Below are 16805 nucleotides of genomic sequence, written 5' to 3'. Positions count from 1 at the left end.
AATAAATCTAGATGAAAATCTCAAACATTCAGGGTAAATGTAGTGCCCATCCCACTCCGATCCTGAAGAAGGCAGGATGGTGTTCCCGTCCCGATTTGCTTCTCTTAACACCCTTTTTCTTCTTTGCCTCCTTCCTGTATTAGTATGACGTCCCTAAGCCAGCCAGGGTGTTTTTTTTGTTGGGCTCAGGAACACAGGGTGGTGTTACCGGCGGCAGTCACGAAAGCCCACCTCGATGTTCACCCTTATTTCTTATATAAAAAATCTAAAACACATATCAACCACCAGAAAATAATTAAGTTCATCAATGATTGTAATTCATCACAGTAAACTACAGCATTTATTATGAACTATATAACCTCATAAACATTCAAACAAAGCATAACCAAACAAAAACAATGAAACACTCATAGCATACTATCAGCCTTAGCCGGTAACCTCCTAAAGAAATTACTCGGCACCGAAGGCATCTTACTCCGAAACCTAGGATGCCTCAACACAAACAACCCGGCCACCAACACAACAATCCTAAACGGTGTCACATACAACGCCACCGCCACAACCAAACAGAAAAACACAAACAAACATGTCGCCCGAGGATCCCTCCAGCTCAAAAGCGCCTGAAACCGCTCCCCTTGCGTCGCTATGTCCCCAACAACCGTTTGTATCCGCCCCGCCACGCTCCGAAGCCGATCATACCGCATTCGCGTCACATCCTGCGCTTTCGATGACGGGAACGTGTCGAATTCCTCGTCCAGCTCGTCCGGTTGCACCGCCTCCGCCCATGACATTTTAGTGTCCATGTGCGGAGGGTGTCTGGGACGTGATCGAAAGTTCCATATTCCGATTAAGAACACGTAGAGAAATATCGTAGGGAGGATCAGTTCCGGAAAACAAACTAATATGAAGAATAATATATGAACCAAAATCGTAGTAATCGGGTTCTTCCAGTTACTAACGTCCCCAAGCCATTTACTCATTGATATCGCACCCGAAAAGACCGAAACTATACGAAAGAAGTTCGCTTTGCTTCTTCTCATACTCCACATGTGAGAATCCACGTCTAGCATGTACTCCACCACTTCTTTTCTTAGCGGCGGTTCGGCTCTACCCAGCCGAATCGCCACAATATTCATAGCCTGATACCTCAGGCTATCGAGTTGGTGTATGGTTAGCGGGTGTTGGTAATGCATTTTAGGTAGTAATGGTTGGGTGTATAGGTAAATCATGTTTGCTAGAGATAGGCAAGTGAACCGAAACGCTAGTTGTAACTCGCCGGTTTTTTTTAACCCCGATGGTTGTAACACAAGAAGCGGGTACGAATGCGTGTAGATTCGATCCGTTTCCAATGTGGATAACCGGATTCTTATTTTACTGATGCGAGCGTCTTTAACTGTCGCTGCCTGCTCACCGCCTAAATGCGAGTTATCAAACACGCCTAATGTGACAACCGTGCACGGGTCATATACTTCCCACGTGTACTGCTCGTTCCATTTCGGGTTAAAGTTATCGAGTATGGTTCGGGTTCTAACCCATTTTTGACCGTATTTAGCGACACAATACGCGTCCGTCGTTTTCTTTCCGTCTTTTGTTTTCATTCCTTGCAACCCTTGCGCGCTTAATATCCCGATCTCAAGGATCCCGATCGCTTTTTTCCATAGCTGACGCGCCGTGGGGCGTTGGTCACTAATGTACATAGTCGACTCGTCTAACACATGGTACCCGCCATCGAGTGACGCCCGAAGGTGAATTCGGGTTGAGAACTTAAGCTCCATTCTTCTTTCGCCTTCCAACAAACCAAACCCGAACTGTTCAAGGTTAAACCATCGGGAATGAACGGCCCGATGGTCTAACCGTTTTTCGAACACGTTAAGTGGCAAGACAAGTCGACCCACGGTCTCTTCTTTCGACCCGGATTTGTTCTCGAGTGTAAGCACTAACGACTCTTCAAACGGCTCGGCTGCGACAAACACCAAATCTTCGTTCCATAGCGGGTTCGTGGTCTTCGTTGCGGATAATTTGGTTTTGAGAATTTGATTCCCGAGCTGCGCTTTGACGAAAACTTGAGGCGGTTGCAATTTATCTTCGCTTTCGACATCGTGTGCTTCGATCACATTCACCCGAAGGTACCAAAGTTTAGGCGAAACATAAACCTTTGACCTCACACTATACACACCCTCCCCATGAACCGTAGCCGCATCCGAATGCCACGCCTCCGAAAACGCCTCGTCTGCTTGCGTTCCCATCCAAACCGCAAGCATTATCTCTCCTTTGTGCTTTTTATCACCCCTTCGGTCCTCTAACCGGTACCATTGTGGCGCTAACGGGCTATCGGGCGGGACCCGCGTCGGGACTTCATTCATATCAAACACTACCTTCCCTAAATAATCGTCTCGCGCGATCATATCTTTATCTTTCACATAAACTTCAAGAACCGTCGATTGAATCTTATCTTTCGAAAACGCGAACACTTGTTTCCATTCGGCATAAGTTCGTTTCTCGAAATGTTGCGTTTTCCCTTTATAGTTCCCGAGTTTAACCTCAACATACGGGTCACAACTTGCAGTTAACGGGTTTATGGGAAGATCACGGGCCTTCACGACCCGAACATAAAGATAATACATTTGTTCCACGAGGTCGTAAGTGCTTGTGACCCTGTCACTGCTAATCCAACCGCTACCACCCCGTACACCGCCATGTGGCCACCGCTCACCGAGCTGTGGCTTAGTGTCCTTGATTTTGTAGTCATCCGGGTTTGCAGCTGGTTTAGAACCCATATTGTGTTATCCTCCTGAAATAAAAAACCAACAAAGCTATAGTTATTGTTTCTGAAGATAATAAATTTGTAAGTAGCATTTATGTAAAGATGAGTACCTATTGCAAAATTGTGTACAATTTTAGTATTGTTTTTGGTTTATGTAAACTGAAACATTTGATGTGAACTCAAGTTTTGTAGTTGTTGCTTGTGAATCTTTGCCTTTTGTGTGATATGAGACCATTGAAAATGTAGTGGAAGGAGAACCTAGTTAAAGTGGCTTTATTTAGAAGCCACATTGTAAATTGATACCTTTCTTAATATTTAGTCTATGGCTTTTTTGTATAATCATTGATATAAAAAGTCATACAGCATATTATTATTTACATAAAAATTGTGACAAAGTTAAGCTTTTTGAAGTTATAATTACACTAATAATTATGGTGTGCTAGAACAAAAGTCCAGACTAGCCAGCAGATGAAACGTTGTCTCTTTGGTGATACAATTTATTATAAAATGAAGAAAAGCAAAAGCAGTGATATGTAGAAAGATGCTAATTTAATCTTTATTCTCTCCTTTATATATACCAGTTTTCCATTGCAGCATATATTCTTAAGATAAACTCAACTTTCACCTTTATTCTTGGTGTTGATGTCTCTCACAGACTCAAGAAGCAGCATCTTAACTCCCATGCGGCCATGCTGGTTATTCTAGAAATGTTAGCGTCGTTATATTTGTCGCTTTATAATTTGGTATGTATATTAAGTTACTTAACATATATAACAACAAAATGGGTGGGTTAAGTCAAGTTGAGTATTACTAAATAGTTTTATTCTATTTGAGTCGAAATAGTCATCATCAAAAGGGGTTGAAGTTGAAATAAGTTGTTTTAGGAAAGGCGGCTATATTTTCTGAGGTGGCTAGTGACAGTGTTGGTGGTGGGTCAGTGGTGACAGTGATAACGTTAGGGTGGTGATAGTAATGGGGTTGATGACGGCGCTAGTCAATTTGAAGTTAACAAGTTTTTATAATGGCTCTTTGATCAAATTGTATAATTTGAATAAGTCCAATTTATCCTGTTATATAGTTTGAGTTGACCCAAACAAATTACAAAAAGTAAAATTAACATGTATCTGAAATTATAAAGTAAAATTAACATTTTTAATATGATTATTATGCATAATATATAGAAAGTTTAAACTAGTAAATTCACTATATGAAAGTTATGCAACGTAATTGTTTTAGCAAACAAGCCCAAAGTTCCCCTAAAAAAATTGGCCGACCCCATCACCATTTGACAAATGGGCTACAACGCAGGTAGGTTGGATTGGGCGGTTGGGGTCCAGAAGATAACACACAAATGTTGTGCAATCCTACACTCAGATTTCATGTATGAATTATGATAGATTTATGTTTTTAGGTAGTTAGGATTGTATACAAAAAATATATGTCTAAGGTGTGAACTGTGAGAAAACATCTTAAAAATCATCAAATACATTTAACGTGAAACCGAACATTGATCGTGCATGAACATCATAATGTACCAAAAACTCAACAACTTTAAACAAAAACCAACCTGACTATATATTTAATTATAATTTATTTATTTGGAGTCCAATTGTAAATTAAGCACCATGACAGTTATATTTGGCACGTGTACATCCGTGAGTTTTATGAGTGTCAACGGATGCACAAGATTCTCACATTCACAAATTATAGTTAGAAGAATTTGCCATTAATTTTAGAATAATGAAGATTGTGACCAAATGCAGAATTGAAACAACCCTTTGAATGAATATTTAGTTTTGTTACGCGATTTTGTTGGATAATTTTTTTGTTTGAACATGTTTGTTTCTTTTTTTATGTTAATCGATTATGTTTTGTTTGAATGGGTGTGATCAAGTTCTATTTAAATGCTTGTTATTAAATTTATTATCTTTATATTTGAATGTTAAGTATTTTATAAGAATTTAATGAATAATGTCAGACATTATAGGCCTAAATGTATGTTATGCCCAAAATTAACATTTGGAGCCAATAAAAAAGTTTTTCGGCTTAAAATTTTAAGCTTTGATGATAGAACCAAAACAAAAACCGAGCCCACATCAAAAAATCATGGTTACGAATAATATTTAAATGACCGACTCAAACTCACGCACCCACTAATCTTATTCTAAGTCTACACTTTTGTCCACCGTAGGACTCCAACCCTCAGCAGTTGATGAGGGACAACACTATGGAAACCTGATTATGGTTAGTTAAATCCTTTACTAAGTAATGCATAAATTAATCAACAGTTGACCTCCATAACAAATAGCAAATAAGTACCTGAATGTTTTAGCTAATTTTGATTAACTTATGAAACAAACTAAAAGTACACAAGAAATGAGGAACATAAAACAGATACAACAACTAAGTTAAGGAAAGTGTTGATGATTTAAAAGCATGCAGTCAATGGAAACCCACACAAGCACCGGTTATGAAAGTAAGCTGTGTTATCGTAGTTCTGCAGCCTCCCACCCACCGGAATTTCACCGCAGAGTCTGTTATAGCTCACGTTCAATGCCTGTAGTTGTAGTCTTGTCAATGCCTCAGGCAAATTCCCATATATACTATTGTGGTTCAAGTCCAGCACGGATAAGCTAGCCGGAAATTCATTCATAGCTGAGAAGTTAAACTCGAACATGTTTCTTGAAAAGTCAGCTGTTTGAATGGTCTTGTTCATACCAAAAAACACGGATAAGTCTCCCTGCAGCTTGTTTCTGGACAAGTCTAACGACGTAAAGTTCACCTGCGCAGTAGCCGAACCAGAATAAAATAAAATTGCCAACCGAACCGTCCAAACACAAGAATGTGGTCGGTTTGAAATATATGCAGTCTAGCTCACTGTTCGAGTTTAACAGTTTGCGCCTTCGAACCGACAGTTTTAGCCGGCAGCAGCCGTTTGACATCTATGATTTAATATTTAATTATTTTTACCTTAGAAATGTAAAGTTATCTGTATGTATATTATTCACAGATAATCCTTATCATTTTTATAATATAATCCAAAATTATGCCTTAAGAAAAGTATTCTTTCTTCTAAAACCGCAAAAACCAAACAGTCAAATATAAAACCGTGAAAACTGGCCCATTTAGGGTTATATTTTTTTTTTCGGCATGAGCCTGTCTGGCTAAAAGTTTGAATCGAGCTGAACTTAAACGATCTCGAGCTCGAGACTAAAAATAAGTTTGTTTAATAGACGAGCCGATCTCATGCTTCGCTTATTGAGCTTGAGCTGACATGCGAGCATAAACCAGCCTATTATTTACATTATATATATATATTTAATATATATTTTTTATAATAATATATATTATGTTGTACTATACATTTATAACTATATGTATAAAATAGCTATAAATGTATATAAATTGATTAATAGACCATAGCCCGAGCCGAACTCGGACTTTATAAATAGAGCTTGAAACGACTCGAGCTCTAGCTTTTGTAAGTTAAACGGGCTGAATTCGACCCTAGACGAACTCGAGCTTGGCTCAACTCATTTACTCCTCTACTTAAGCTCGGCTTAAAATTTTCATCAAAAAGAACAACCATAATGGTAACTTATATGTATTTTTGTGTGCCTAGAGTCGGCCTTATTAACCTGAGCCAGCGACCTGGGGACAGTTCCAGTCAGCAGATTATGAGACAAATAAATGGCAGGTACTTTTCGTGTGAAGTTCCCAAACGAGTCAGGAATGGGCCCGGTTAACTCATTCCGGTCAAGGTGAAGGTTTTCAAGATTTGGAAGTGTAGCAAGCTCCGGAGGGATTGATCCGTTGAAATTATTATAGGACAAATCGAGTGTGGTTAAGGTTTTGAGTTGGCTGAGAAAAGAAGGAATGGGACCAGAAAGATTAGTCCAGCTGATGGTCAGTGTTTTGAGGTGGGTGAGTTTAGTGATTGTTACGGGTATTTGGCCGGTGAGGTTGGTTAGTTTACGAAGGATGAGCGTTTCAAGGTACGGGAGATTGCCAATGGTATCGGGGATGGTGGAAGAGATGTCACCAGAGAAGATGGTAAGGGATTTGATACGGTCGTTGTAAGGGTCGCATTCTACAAAATGCCATTTGCAGCAGTCGGAGCTGCTGGTCCACGTGGCCAACACGTTCGGGTTACCGAGGGAGTTTTTGAGTCGAAGGAGGGTAATTTGGTCTTTTACGTTGCAACGTTGCGATAGAGAAAGAGGGAGTGTTGAGCATAGAAGGACAATGGTGATGGTGAAGAAAGAGGTCTTCATCTTTGCATGACATGTAAACCAAAAGAATCCTATTTATAGATAGATATTCAGAAGTGTACACACTAAAGAGCTATGTAGATCATCTATGTTGTGCAACGGTATTCAAACAAACAATGTGTTTTTTTATAATATGAACAAAATGTATGATCCTTGTAGTTTATGTACTTTTTTATTTGTAGTTCTATAGTATTAAAATATAACATGCTTTTCTACCCTTATGAGTAATCTAAAAGAATATATATACTGTTTCTTTTTTTTTTGTTTGATGTTTAAGATGATAGATATTTCATTTTGGATTTGTTCATGTATAAATGATTAAGCTCTGGCACTTTTATACTATGTCTTGTATCTTTTTTATTTTTTTTTAACTATCAGGACTGTTTTCGAAAAATCGATTGGAACAGTAAACCAGTAGAACAGACGTTTTTGGCAGTGTTACTTTCAAAACATTGGTAAGGATGTTTTATACCGACAGAGCTATAATTTCGTTTAGATCGATTTATGCTATTTACGCGCAAACTCAACGACAATACGTTATAATGTTATGTTTGCATTATCACTAACGCAGAAGGTTTGAAAACTATATGGTAAAGTTCTATATCCGGCACAACCAAGAATCATCTAGATTGCCAAAACCTTCAACCCGACCCTATCCGTTCATCAGTCTTCTAGTTTATTCAAAAACCTAACATGAGGACTAACCTGACAACATATATAAACTACATGACCTAGGCTAGCCCATCTAACGTAAGAGTGTTATCAACCATTTCAGACCACTTTTTGACAAAATCCAAGAACAGTAACTAGACCATGTGCACTTGGTTAGGCCAGGCCGGTTCAAGCCACTAGTTTACAACTTTACCCAGCCCTAGAAACTAAAAACCTAAGCCTAAGTGCCTAACTCATATCATGTATAATGACACACATATTATCAAATGTTGAACGAATGATATGATAACAATTGTTTCAGAAAATGCATAACAGTCATGCAGAATTAAATTAAATCATAATAAAATGAAACATGTACAACAAGAGTGATCAACTTTACAAGTCACATGGGTTAGTTAGCAGAATCTTCTCGCAATGCTTAATCAATTAGGAGATTCCTTCCACTTTAATCGGTTTAACCCATCCTTAATCGCTCTACGAAACTCACCATTATGAAGAATAAACGAAGACACATGCCCACCTGTCACCCATCTCACTTCCGAGCCCGGCCAAGCTCTTTGGACCTCCAACACCGAGTGCTTAGGGATGTATCCATCATCCTAACAAACCAAATACAATATTAATACATAAAGTGACCAAAAGTGCATTTACATTATAAGTAGGTAATTGGTACTTACAGTAGCAGCAACGAGAATAACCGCATTTGGGTTTTTGGGGATGGGAAAGCGAGTGACATCAGTGAGAGACAAAACATGTCTCATGTGCTCTTGTACTTCATGAAGTGTCATGGCAGTAGAAAGATCTTGTCTTAGCGCGTCCCATGCGGTTGCATGCTTCAACACGCCTTCACAAAACGCTACAACAGCCGAGTGTGGAGATAGAAACGGGAATGTAGCAATCGGTGTAGGGTGTAACGATCCAACCATCGCTGCATGTACTCCACCTAAGCAGAATCAAATTTTAAATGTCATAAAATTTTTGACAAGTATACAGTGATTCTCATTAAAGTAGGACTATAAATGAACCGAACATTCAGTGAAGCATTCGGCAGAAAGTTTGTTTAACAAACGAACATGACAGTTTTTATGTTCATCTGGTTAAACGAACGAACATGAACACATGTCTCAATCATTCATTTATATCGTTCATGTTCTTTTGGTTTATACATTCATTGAGAAAATTTATGCGCCTTACAATTCAGCAGTTTTATATGATTTAAGGAGTATTACATATTACAATTTACTATTTTACTGTATACTTCAGGTCCAACATATTGATGTTCATGCTTACTTTTAGTTTTCGCTCAGTTATGTTCGCTTACCAATGCTCAGTTATGTTCGTTTATTTGTGTTTGTTCACGTTCATGAATCGTTAATTTTACTATTAACGAACAAACTCAATCGAACACGCTCATTTTCTTAACGAACAAACATGAACAAGAATCTTTGTTCGTTTAATTGTCCGTGTCCGATCGTTTATTTGGTTAAAGTTAGAAGAACGGACACGCTGTTCAGTTCGTTTACAAGCCTATATGAAAGTGTAGACAATAGAATTGAAAAGATACCCATGCTTAGACCACAAACGCCCATTTTCCCGTAACCCGCCTCAGAATCTAACCAATGTAGAAGACTGCGCGCTTCTTCAATTGTGGCTCTTCCTAATAAAAGCAAGTCACTCGCACATAACAGTTTTGACCCGCTTTGCAGAAATGGCCGCCTTGTCCATAAAATGGGCTGTATGGTTTTAAAATAGAGTTAAAAGAAAATAATATATGTGCACTTGAATCAGTTATGGCTTTGATTATCATTACCTCTCGAGAACCATGGTTGCTATATTTTCCTTCAAAAGTGGCCCACCAAGACGTAACCTTCGCTCAAAACTATGGTCCCCCGTACCTGAAATATAAGCAAGGGTTCATAATCAACAACAACAACAATTCGGCAATCCAAAACATTATAGAATTAATACATGGTGTCTATCTGCTAAGAAAAACTACGGGTTTGGGGAATGAGACGGGGCAGACTTTACCTCTATCCCAAGAGATAGAGAGACTGCACCCAAAAGAAATCCCCGACTCAACAAAGCTTTAGTTTTTCTTTTTTGACATACAAAAAAGTAACATAATGTGCATAGTTGCATACTAGTAGTAGTAGAAGAGATAAGAAAGGAAGACGACAGAAAAGGGCCAGAAAAAGAGAAGATAATCCACCTAGAAAGTAACTAACGAGGAAAACCAAGTCATGACACCTAGACAATCCACGAAAAATCTATACTCCTTCCTAAGAATCCATAACCTTTATCCAACATTTCAAAAACTCCTGTCCCTGATCATGTCCTCGAAGATGCGCAAGTGTACCAAAGCCTGCCTAATCTGCTCCTCCTCCTCCTCCTCTCCACTGTAATAACCTCCACACTTTGTACCGGTGTTGTCTTTCACGTCCTCTGCACATGACCAAACCATTTCAATCTCCCTCCTTTATCTTATCCGCTAAGATACAGTTTGACAATTTAAATGAAAGTCAACCAGCCTGAAATCTGAATGTCCATGCACTTCTATTTACTAACAAGAATATTGGATAGAACTTTTGTGCGCACCAAAGATTGTGAATTTGATCAGCTTGGTAGCATAGATACATCCATTTAAGATGGTCCTTTTTCTTCCTTTCAATTAATAGTTTCTTCAAGCCACATAAATCCATTATGCTTTAAAACAAGCATCTTGCTATTTATCTCTTTAGGCTTAGAGAAACCAAGATAGGTTTTCAATGGTGCCAGTTACTCAAAACGGCATCATCATTAGTGGCAACAATCATGAAAAGTATAGGCGTATAGCTCGCGTTTCCCATTATGTATATTTCTAATATTACATATCTAGGTGCAGCTATATACCAACTAGCCTTGAATAAATTCATCAATTAAATCTTCCTTTCACTATACAAACCTAAGAACATATTGACCGAACTGAAAGAACATGATTGTTGTGTTTTTAAAGTTTCTACTTCTAACACCAAGATCAAGTACCAGAAAATCATAAAACAACACATATATGTTCCACTATAAATAAACTCACTAGTAACCTAATCCAATCATAGTATCATACCTAATAAAACTATAAATATATATATATATATATATATATATATATATATATATATATATATAACTTTTTATACAGTACCTGCAAGATGAACAACACAAGCCATTTTATGAGGTGGCACAAACTTAGGAGCAAGAAAAGCAACTCTAGCAGTATGACTTTCAGGAGGGAATGCATTAATAATCTGTTCATCACAAGGAGTCCTGAAAACCCCTTCTTTCAAGCAAGCATTTTTAGTCTCCCAAACTGTTTTCCACATTGGTTGAATCAATCTTGGAGGCCAGTTCTGTCCTTCAGCTGCAGCTGGAAATATCTGCTTAATAGTCTTCTCTAAAAGATCAAGTTTGGGCCCACCCCAACCTCTAGAAAAGAATGGTGGGCTTATCTTTGTTCTGTGCATAAATGCACCATATACATGGGGTCCAATACATAGTGAAGCATCCCAATCTTTATTGCCACCATACCCAAATCTTGAAATTGAATAATAACAATAATAATAACAAATTTCTTGCAAATTTATAAACTTTCTTGAAATAATTCAATTTGGAAGCAGACCCACCAATCAGAAGATGTGAATTGACATAATTATTGGATTAATTGCATCAATTTTATGTTTTGATTCGGGTTTTGAGCAAATTGGATGAATTTGAGAGAAACCCAGATGAGAAATTGAGTGAAATTGAAGGGGTTGAGTGGATTTGAAGGGATTAGGATTTGGAATTGAAAGCAATTGAATTTGAAGATATGGTTGGAGAAATTGATGGGAAAAAGAAAGAAAAGAAGGTGGAAATTGGGGAAACTGTGGGCGAGGATATCCAGGGTGGATATTCATTTTTTATTTGGGTGGTATAATTGTTGTATTTTTATATTAGTTTTTATTGTTTGATCTTATCAAAATTAACAGATGTAGACCTGTAGTCAGTTTTATCAAATATTATAACCTGATTATCATAATGTTATAAAAATACAGGGCTAATGTTGTAACACATGTCTTCTCCACATCAACTCATCAAGTTTTGGCTTATGAAATAATATAATATAAATAAAAATAGTTATATAATATAAGTTTGTTATAATAAATAAAAGTTGTGTGACTATAATGGTCAAACGGGTCATACTTCGAAAAGTGGCATGTTTGATATCAAAAGTGATTTGTTACATAAGGTTTGTATCATTCATTTAAGGTTGAAAGCCTAATTTTGGAGATAGTTATGACTAAATTTGGAGTTTTGTTTATATTTTAAATAGGATGAATTTATCATTTACATTTAACATAGAGAAGCATGTAATTTTTAATACGGGATGTAAATATCTTTCAATAGAAATTGGATCTTAATAAAACTGATGGAGCATGGGTCCTGTGGCTATGTTTTTTACTTACCTAGTTTGATTCATATGTTGATTTCAAATAGGAAAACCTTTGTTAACCGAATCATATTAGACTAGAATTACGTAGTCGTATAAAGTTGTGTCAATTTAAGAGTTGGAAATGCGTAGCTTTATGAAATCTTCCATACAATCATGTGTTTATATGAGATACAGTCACATGGTCATGTCGTATGATTATTTTATTTTATTTTATTTTTTATTTATTAATTACTCATAACACAAACCGAACTATATCTGGATAATGGGTAAGCGAGCAACAAGCTGCGCCGCTATCCCCTTTTGAATCGCAAAGCCTATTCTACTAAATATAAATCCTTGGTTTCTCGGGCTCTGCGAGTCACTGTGGACCACCTTCTGCACCCGCTCCAAGAAGCGAACCGCCTCGGGAGCTAGTGATCCAAAAGTGTCGAAGGCAAATGGAATGAACACGTGCTGATTCTCCAAACACGATGTCTCATGCTTAGCAACCTTCCTAGACTACGCTCTCAAAACCGCATGCCCCGGTACGAAGCCACTGTCTCTCAGCCCCACCAACGGGGACACCCCGGTGAGGTCAACACACGCATGCTTACCCCCTGCCCAGCCAAACACAAGAACATCCGCAGGACGCAGGGTAGATCTTCCCTCACGCGGATCAGTCAAAAATCTCTTTCTTGGCTGAGATTCCGGCACGTCTAAGCACATCTCATAAGACATCTCTAACCCAGTCATGACGATACTTGAATCCCGGCAATTCCTTACAGTGGAGGGCATGCTCACCAAATCTATCCAAACAAGCTTTTTTACAAATGGGGCATAATTCATCTGGAGGGAAAAGGGGAATCATAAGCCGGTATTTAAGGATGGCTCTGTATTCAACTGCCGACATCCGTTGCCCAAGATCTTCAATGGGCACAACAGTCAAAAAATCCTGGGCATGAGCCCCCTTGAGACAAGCTAAAAATTTCTTTTGTCTCGAGGTCATATCGAATCGCTCCTCCAAATCATGTACGTGTTTACCATAAAGAGCACTCGCCAAGGTTTGTTGAGGTTTCTTGGAGGCGGTCTCCTTATCAGTAAAACCGCCTATATCAAGGTCCGGGAGAGTTGTTCCAATATTACCAAGTGCAAAAGAGTAGTCAGGATCTACCCCCGTAACACCAGCATTTCGCAGGACGTGGTCCTGCAATTTCCACGACTGAGACCTGGAAGCCACAAATGCATATGCGGAGACATCCTCAGCCGAGAATGATTATCAAATTGTATAATTTTTTTTTTTATTTTGTTTGAGTATAACATTTCTAGCATTTACTTAGCATTATCTAAGTATATGTCATGTGCCATTTTAAGTAAATGCATTTCCAAGGATAAGAAAAGAAAAGAAAAGAAAAGAAAAGGAAATAAAAACTTAACTTATGGATTATAACATAGTAGTATAGTACAGACTTTGACATTAGTTATGTTTGTCTTAAATTGACAACTATTTTATTCATAGCAATTTTAAGATGCTAACTTTTACAAACTAAGTTTCTTTTGAACTTAAACTTTTATTTATCATGTGTTGTGTAAAATGTTGGTTTAAACTTTAACCGAGTCTTATCAAGTTATTATTATATAATGTTTATTAACACTATATTAGATTTCATTTTAAAATCTGATATAATACTAAATATATATGTTTCCCTTGTTTATTTTATTTAATATTTTAATAGTTTTTATTCGTTTTTAGTCGAAATTTGTACCCTACTAACGTTTTTATGTTTCGTAGGTTCCGGGATTTGATCGTGATTAAAAAGGGCGAAAAACGAGCCGAAACGGAGATCCGGAACGCGTCAGGAAGAACCAGAACAGAGAACCGGTCAGACCGGGCCGGTCTGACCGGCCCCCATGGAGAAGCACACCGCGCCACGCGAAGGAGGGAGGCCAAATGCCCTCCGCGCGGCGCCTAGGCAACACTGGGCTTAATTAATTTCGTTTTCGCTTAATGACGGGCCTTGTTTTGGTTATTTAAACACATTTAACTTAAACCTGACATAACCTAAAAACCCTTAGCCGAATTAGAGAGTCTTTGGAGCTATTTTACGAGTCTTGTGGTGATTTTGAAGGCAAGAGGACAGCCGGTGAAGAGCTACACGTTCACGTTCGAGTTTACGGGTTTTATCATCTTTGATTCCCCATTTCTTATATTTTCACCATGTTTTAGTTTTTATTCGTTTTGTTTGATTTAGACTTTATGATGCTAGGCTAAATTCCATAAACTGCCTAGGTCGTGATGAACCTTAGTTCGGTTTGATTTTATTTGGATTTTCATTTCGTTATGGATTTTATGTTCTAAGTAAACGGTTGAGTTTGATTTAATTGATGCGTTTGATTGCTTGGTTTTGTTTACTTGAATTTATTGTTTCACATTGCCCTTGTTGATTGTTTCATAGGATAGGGTTTTGTTAGGTCATTTACTGTGTGTTCTTGGCTAGTTTGTGATTAATATGCATTAAAATCATAGAAACAATAAAATCAATTAAACAGATAAAAGTGAGTTGCTAGTCTAAAAAGCTATAAAGTGATAGGCTATTAATAGATCTTTGCTTGTCGGGATTGCTAGATTTAGTTCTTCGTAAGGAGTCCGTCTAGATTTGATTGTCAGCTTAGTCTATTAAATTAATTGGGTTTGCTTCGCTATGTTTTGAATTCCGCGCTGTAAGGTAGGTTTTCGTCATAAAAGATACTTAGACATAAGTGATTAAATAACCGTAAGGAAGTTTAATATAAAACTGGTGAGTCTTAAAACTTGTTAGAAATCCATAGGCGTCTTCTTGAAGCTCAAGGGTCATGTTCGGGTTTTCTGTCAATGGTCTATTTTATGATCCTGGTTCCATAACTTGCGTTTTTCCATTTAAATTAATAACCGCAACTTTGGGGATTCTGGCCTGGGTAGTTATTTTCATCATCTGAATTAATCCAAGTCTTCTAAATTGTTTATTAGTTAAAACTAATTAGGGTTTAAGTTTTATTAATTAATTAATAAGTAATGATCATGTTTTATTATTGTAATCATTAGTTAATTATTATTAGAGTTTTAATTAATTAGTTTTAAAATCCCCCTCAAATATTATTAATAAATAGTCGTGTCTTGTAGTTGAGTCTAATTTGCTAGTTTCGTAATTTAAAAAGTCTCGCGGGTTCGATATCCGGACTTACTTAGTTGTACTAGAGTCGATCGGTTCACTTGCCGGTTAGTAGTTTTAGTTACGTTTAAGGGTCTAGAGTATTACTTAGTGTCTAGATTAGTATAATTTAAATTATTTATTTTATAACTACTTTTAGCACATCAAAACCAAACCTAGAGTCTTATGCATAGGCATTTACTTCTTTTTTATGTGACACTGAGTTCACACCCAACATATAAAGACGTTAAAATTACATATTAGAGATTTAAAGTCACTCATATTTCATGTTCATATGAGTTTCATCCCTAGATGTAAGAAAGCAATGTTGAATTAATTAGTTGTTTTATTGTTTGACTCGTTCATTTTACTATTTTGAAAGTCTAATCCATCTCGCATAGTGACGTGTAACAAATAATTGCGGTTGTAAGTTGTAAACTTCGCTAGTCTTTTAACTTGTCTAATCGGATCATGACATTTTGGAGAGGGACTTATGATCCTTGAAGCCGGCTCGCAGCAAATGAGTATTGGTAATACATGACAGAGCTTTAATAAAACAACTAACACAAAGTTTTCAACATATATTTAAAACATTGTAGAATCAAGCATTCAAGCCTAGCCACAGGAACACACACCAAAGGATTGGCTCTAGGAAGTGTGATCCCGGTCCCTCGTCCATATCAACCCGAGCCACATCCCCCTTTTCATCCGCCTTCCACTCGAAACATTGAACAATCACACCCAATGTCACTTGCACCATTTGCATAGCTAAAGTTGTCACGGGACACATTCGCTTCCCCTCCCAAACGCTAGCATATGATAATGTCGTCCCCTAATATCCACATGACTATGTTCGAATCTTTCAGAGTTAAATGTCAGTGGATCGATCCAACTCTCTAGATCGCCCACACGTTAATAAAACAGTAGTTTTTGCGGGAATATGATAGCCTCCAACCGTGCAATCTTCTGTTGAGGTTCTCGGGATAATTAGTGTTTCCTTCACTACCGCTTGGAGGTATGGAAGGTTTGGTACGTCGGATTCTTCTGACTGCCGGTCTTGTCCGACTACTCGGTTGATTTCTTCTACCACTTTCTCCATTATTATTGGATGGTTGATTAATTCTGCTAAACCCCATTCTATAGTTAGTGCAGAGGTGTCTGTTCCTGCAATGAACAAATTCTTTAAAAGAAAAAGAAACAGGGTTAAATTAGTCATATCACTTGCTTCGGTTTCTTCGTCGGAACATCTTTCACTAATAAGCATTCTTGATATCATATTATTTGTTAACTTCAGAAGTTCATCTTTAACATTAACTGGCTTTGCAAATTTAGTCATTTGTGATAACGAGTTCACGAACCAGTTAACCTCATTTTGTCGAGCGCGAAGGAGTAAATCGAGTGTTTTACCGTTTAAAAGCTCAGACATAACCAGTTTCTTCATGAGTTTCCAGTATGGCCCGTAAGGAGCA

The 16805-nt window shown here is 37.6% G+C and overlaps 2 protein-coding genes and 2 pseudogenes across 3 annotated transcripts; all 4 read right to left on the bottom strand.

Moving 5' to 3' along the window:
- Positions 1 to 380: 380 nt before the first annotated feature.
- LOC143529778 (FT-interacting protein 1 pseudogene) lies at positions 381 to 3140 on the bottom strand (annotated as a pseudogene).
- Positions 3141 to 5192: 2052 nt separating this feature from the next.
- On the bottom strand, positions 5193 to 7732 carry LOC143529767 (polygalacturonase inhibitor-like). The gene is made up of 2 exons (XM_077025484.1): positions 6403 to 7732; positions 5193 to 5546 (listed from the first exon to the last, which is right to left on the bottom strand). The coding sequence occupies exons 1-2, from the start codon at positions 7036 to 7038 to the stop codon at positions 5193 to 5195; spliced, it is 990 nt and encodes a 329-aa protein (XP_076881599.1). The 5' UTR covers positions 7039 to 7732.
- Positions 7733 to 8022: 290 nt separating this feature from the next.
- On the bottom strand, positions 8023 to 11324 carry LOC143529765 (uncharacterized; annotated as a pseudogene). The gene is made up of 5 exons (XR_013134720.1): positions 10886 to 11324; positions 9518 to 9602; positions 9272 to 9440; positions 8385 to 8650; positions 8023 to 8306 (listed from the first exon to the last, which is right to left on the bottom strand). The product of XR_013134720.1 is annotated as an uncharacterized LOC143529765 (transcript).
- Positions 11325 to 16204: 4880 nt separating this feature from the next.
- Positions 16205 to 16777, bottom strand: LOC143529764 (3,9-dihydroxypterocarpan 6A-monooxygenase-like). Its single transcript, XM_077025483.1, has one exon. The coding sequence runs from the start codon at positions 16775 to 16777 to the stop codon at positions 16205 to 16207; it is 573 nt and encodes a 190-aa protein (XP_076881598.1).
- Positions 16778 to 16805: the final 28 nt, after the last annotated feature.

The sequence above is a fragment of the Bidens hawaiensis genome, unplaced genomic scaffold (assembly GCF_021521415.1).
Source record: "Bidens hawaiensis isolate Kalapana, Puna unplaced genomic scaffold, B.hawaiensis_p1.1 tig00008700_1, whole genome shotgun sequence".
NCBI lineage: Eukaryota > Viridiplantae > Streptophyta > Magnoliopsida > Asterales > Asteraceae > Bidens > Bidens hawaiensis.
The sequence above is the reverse complement of the archived record's forward strand: the minus strand, read 5'-3'. Positions and strand labels throughout refer to the sequence as shown.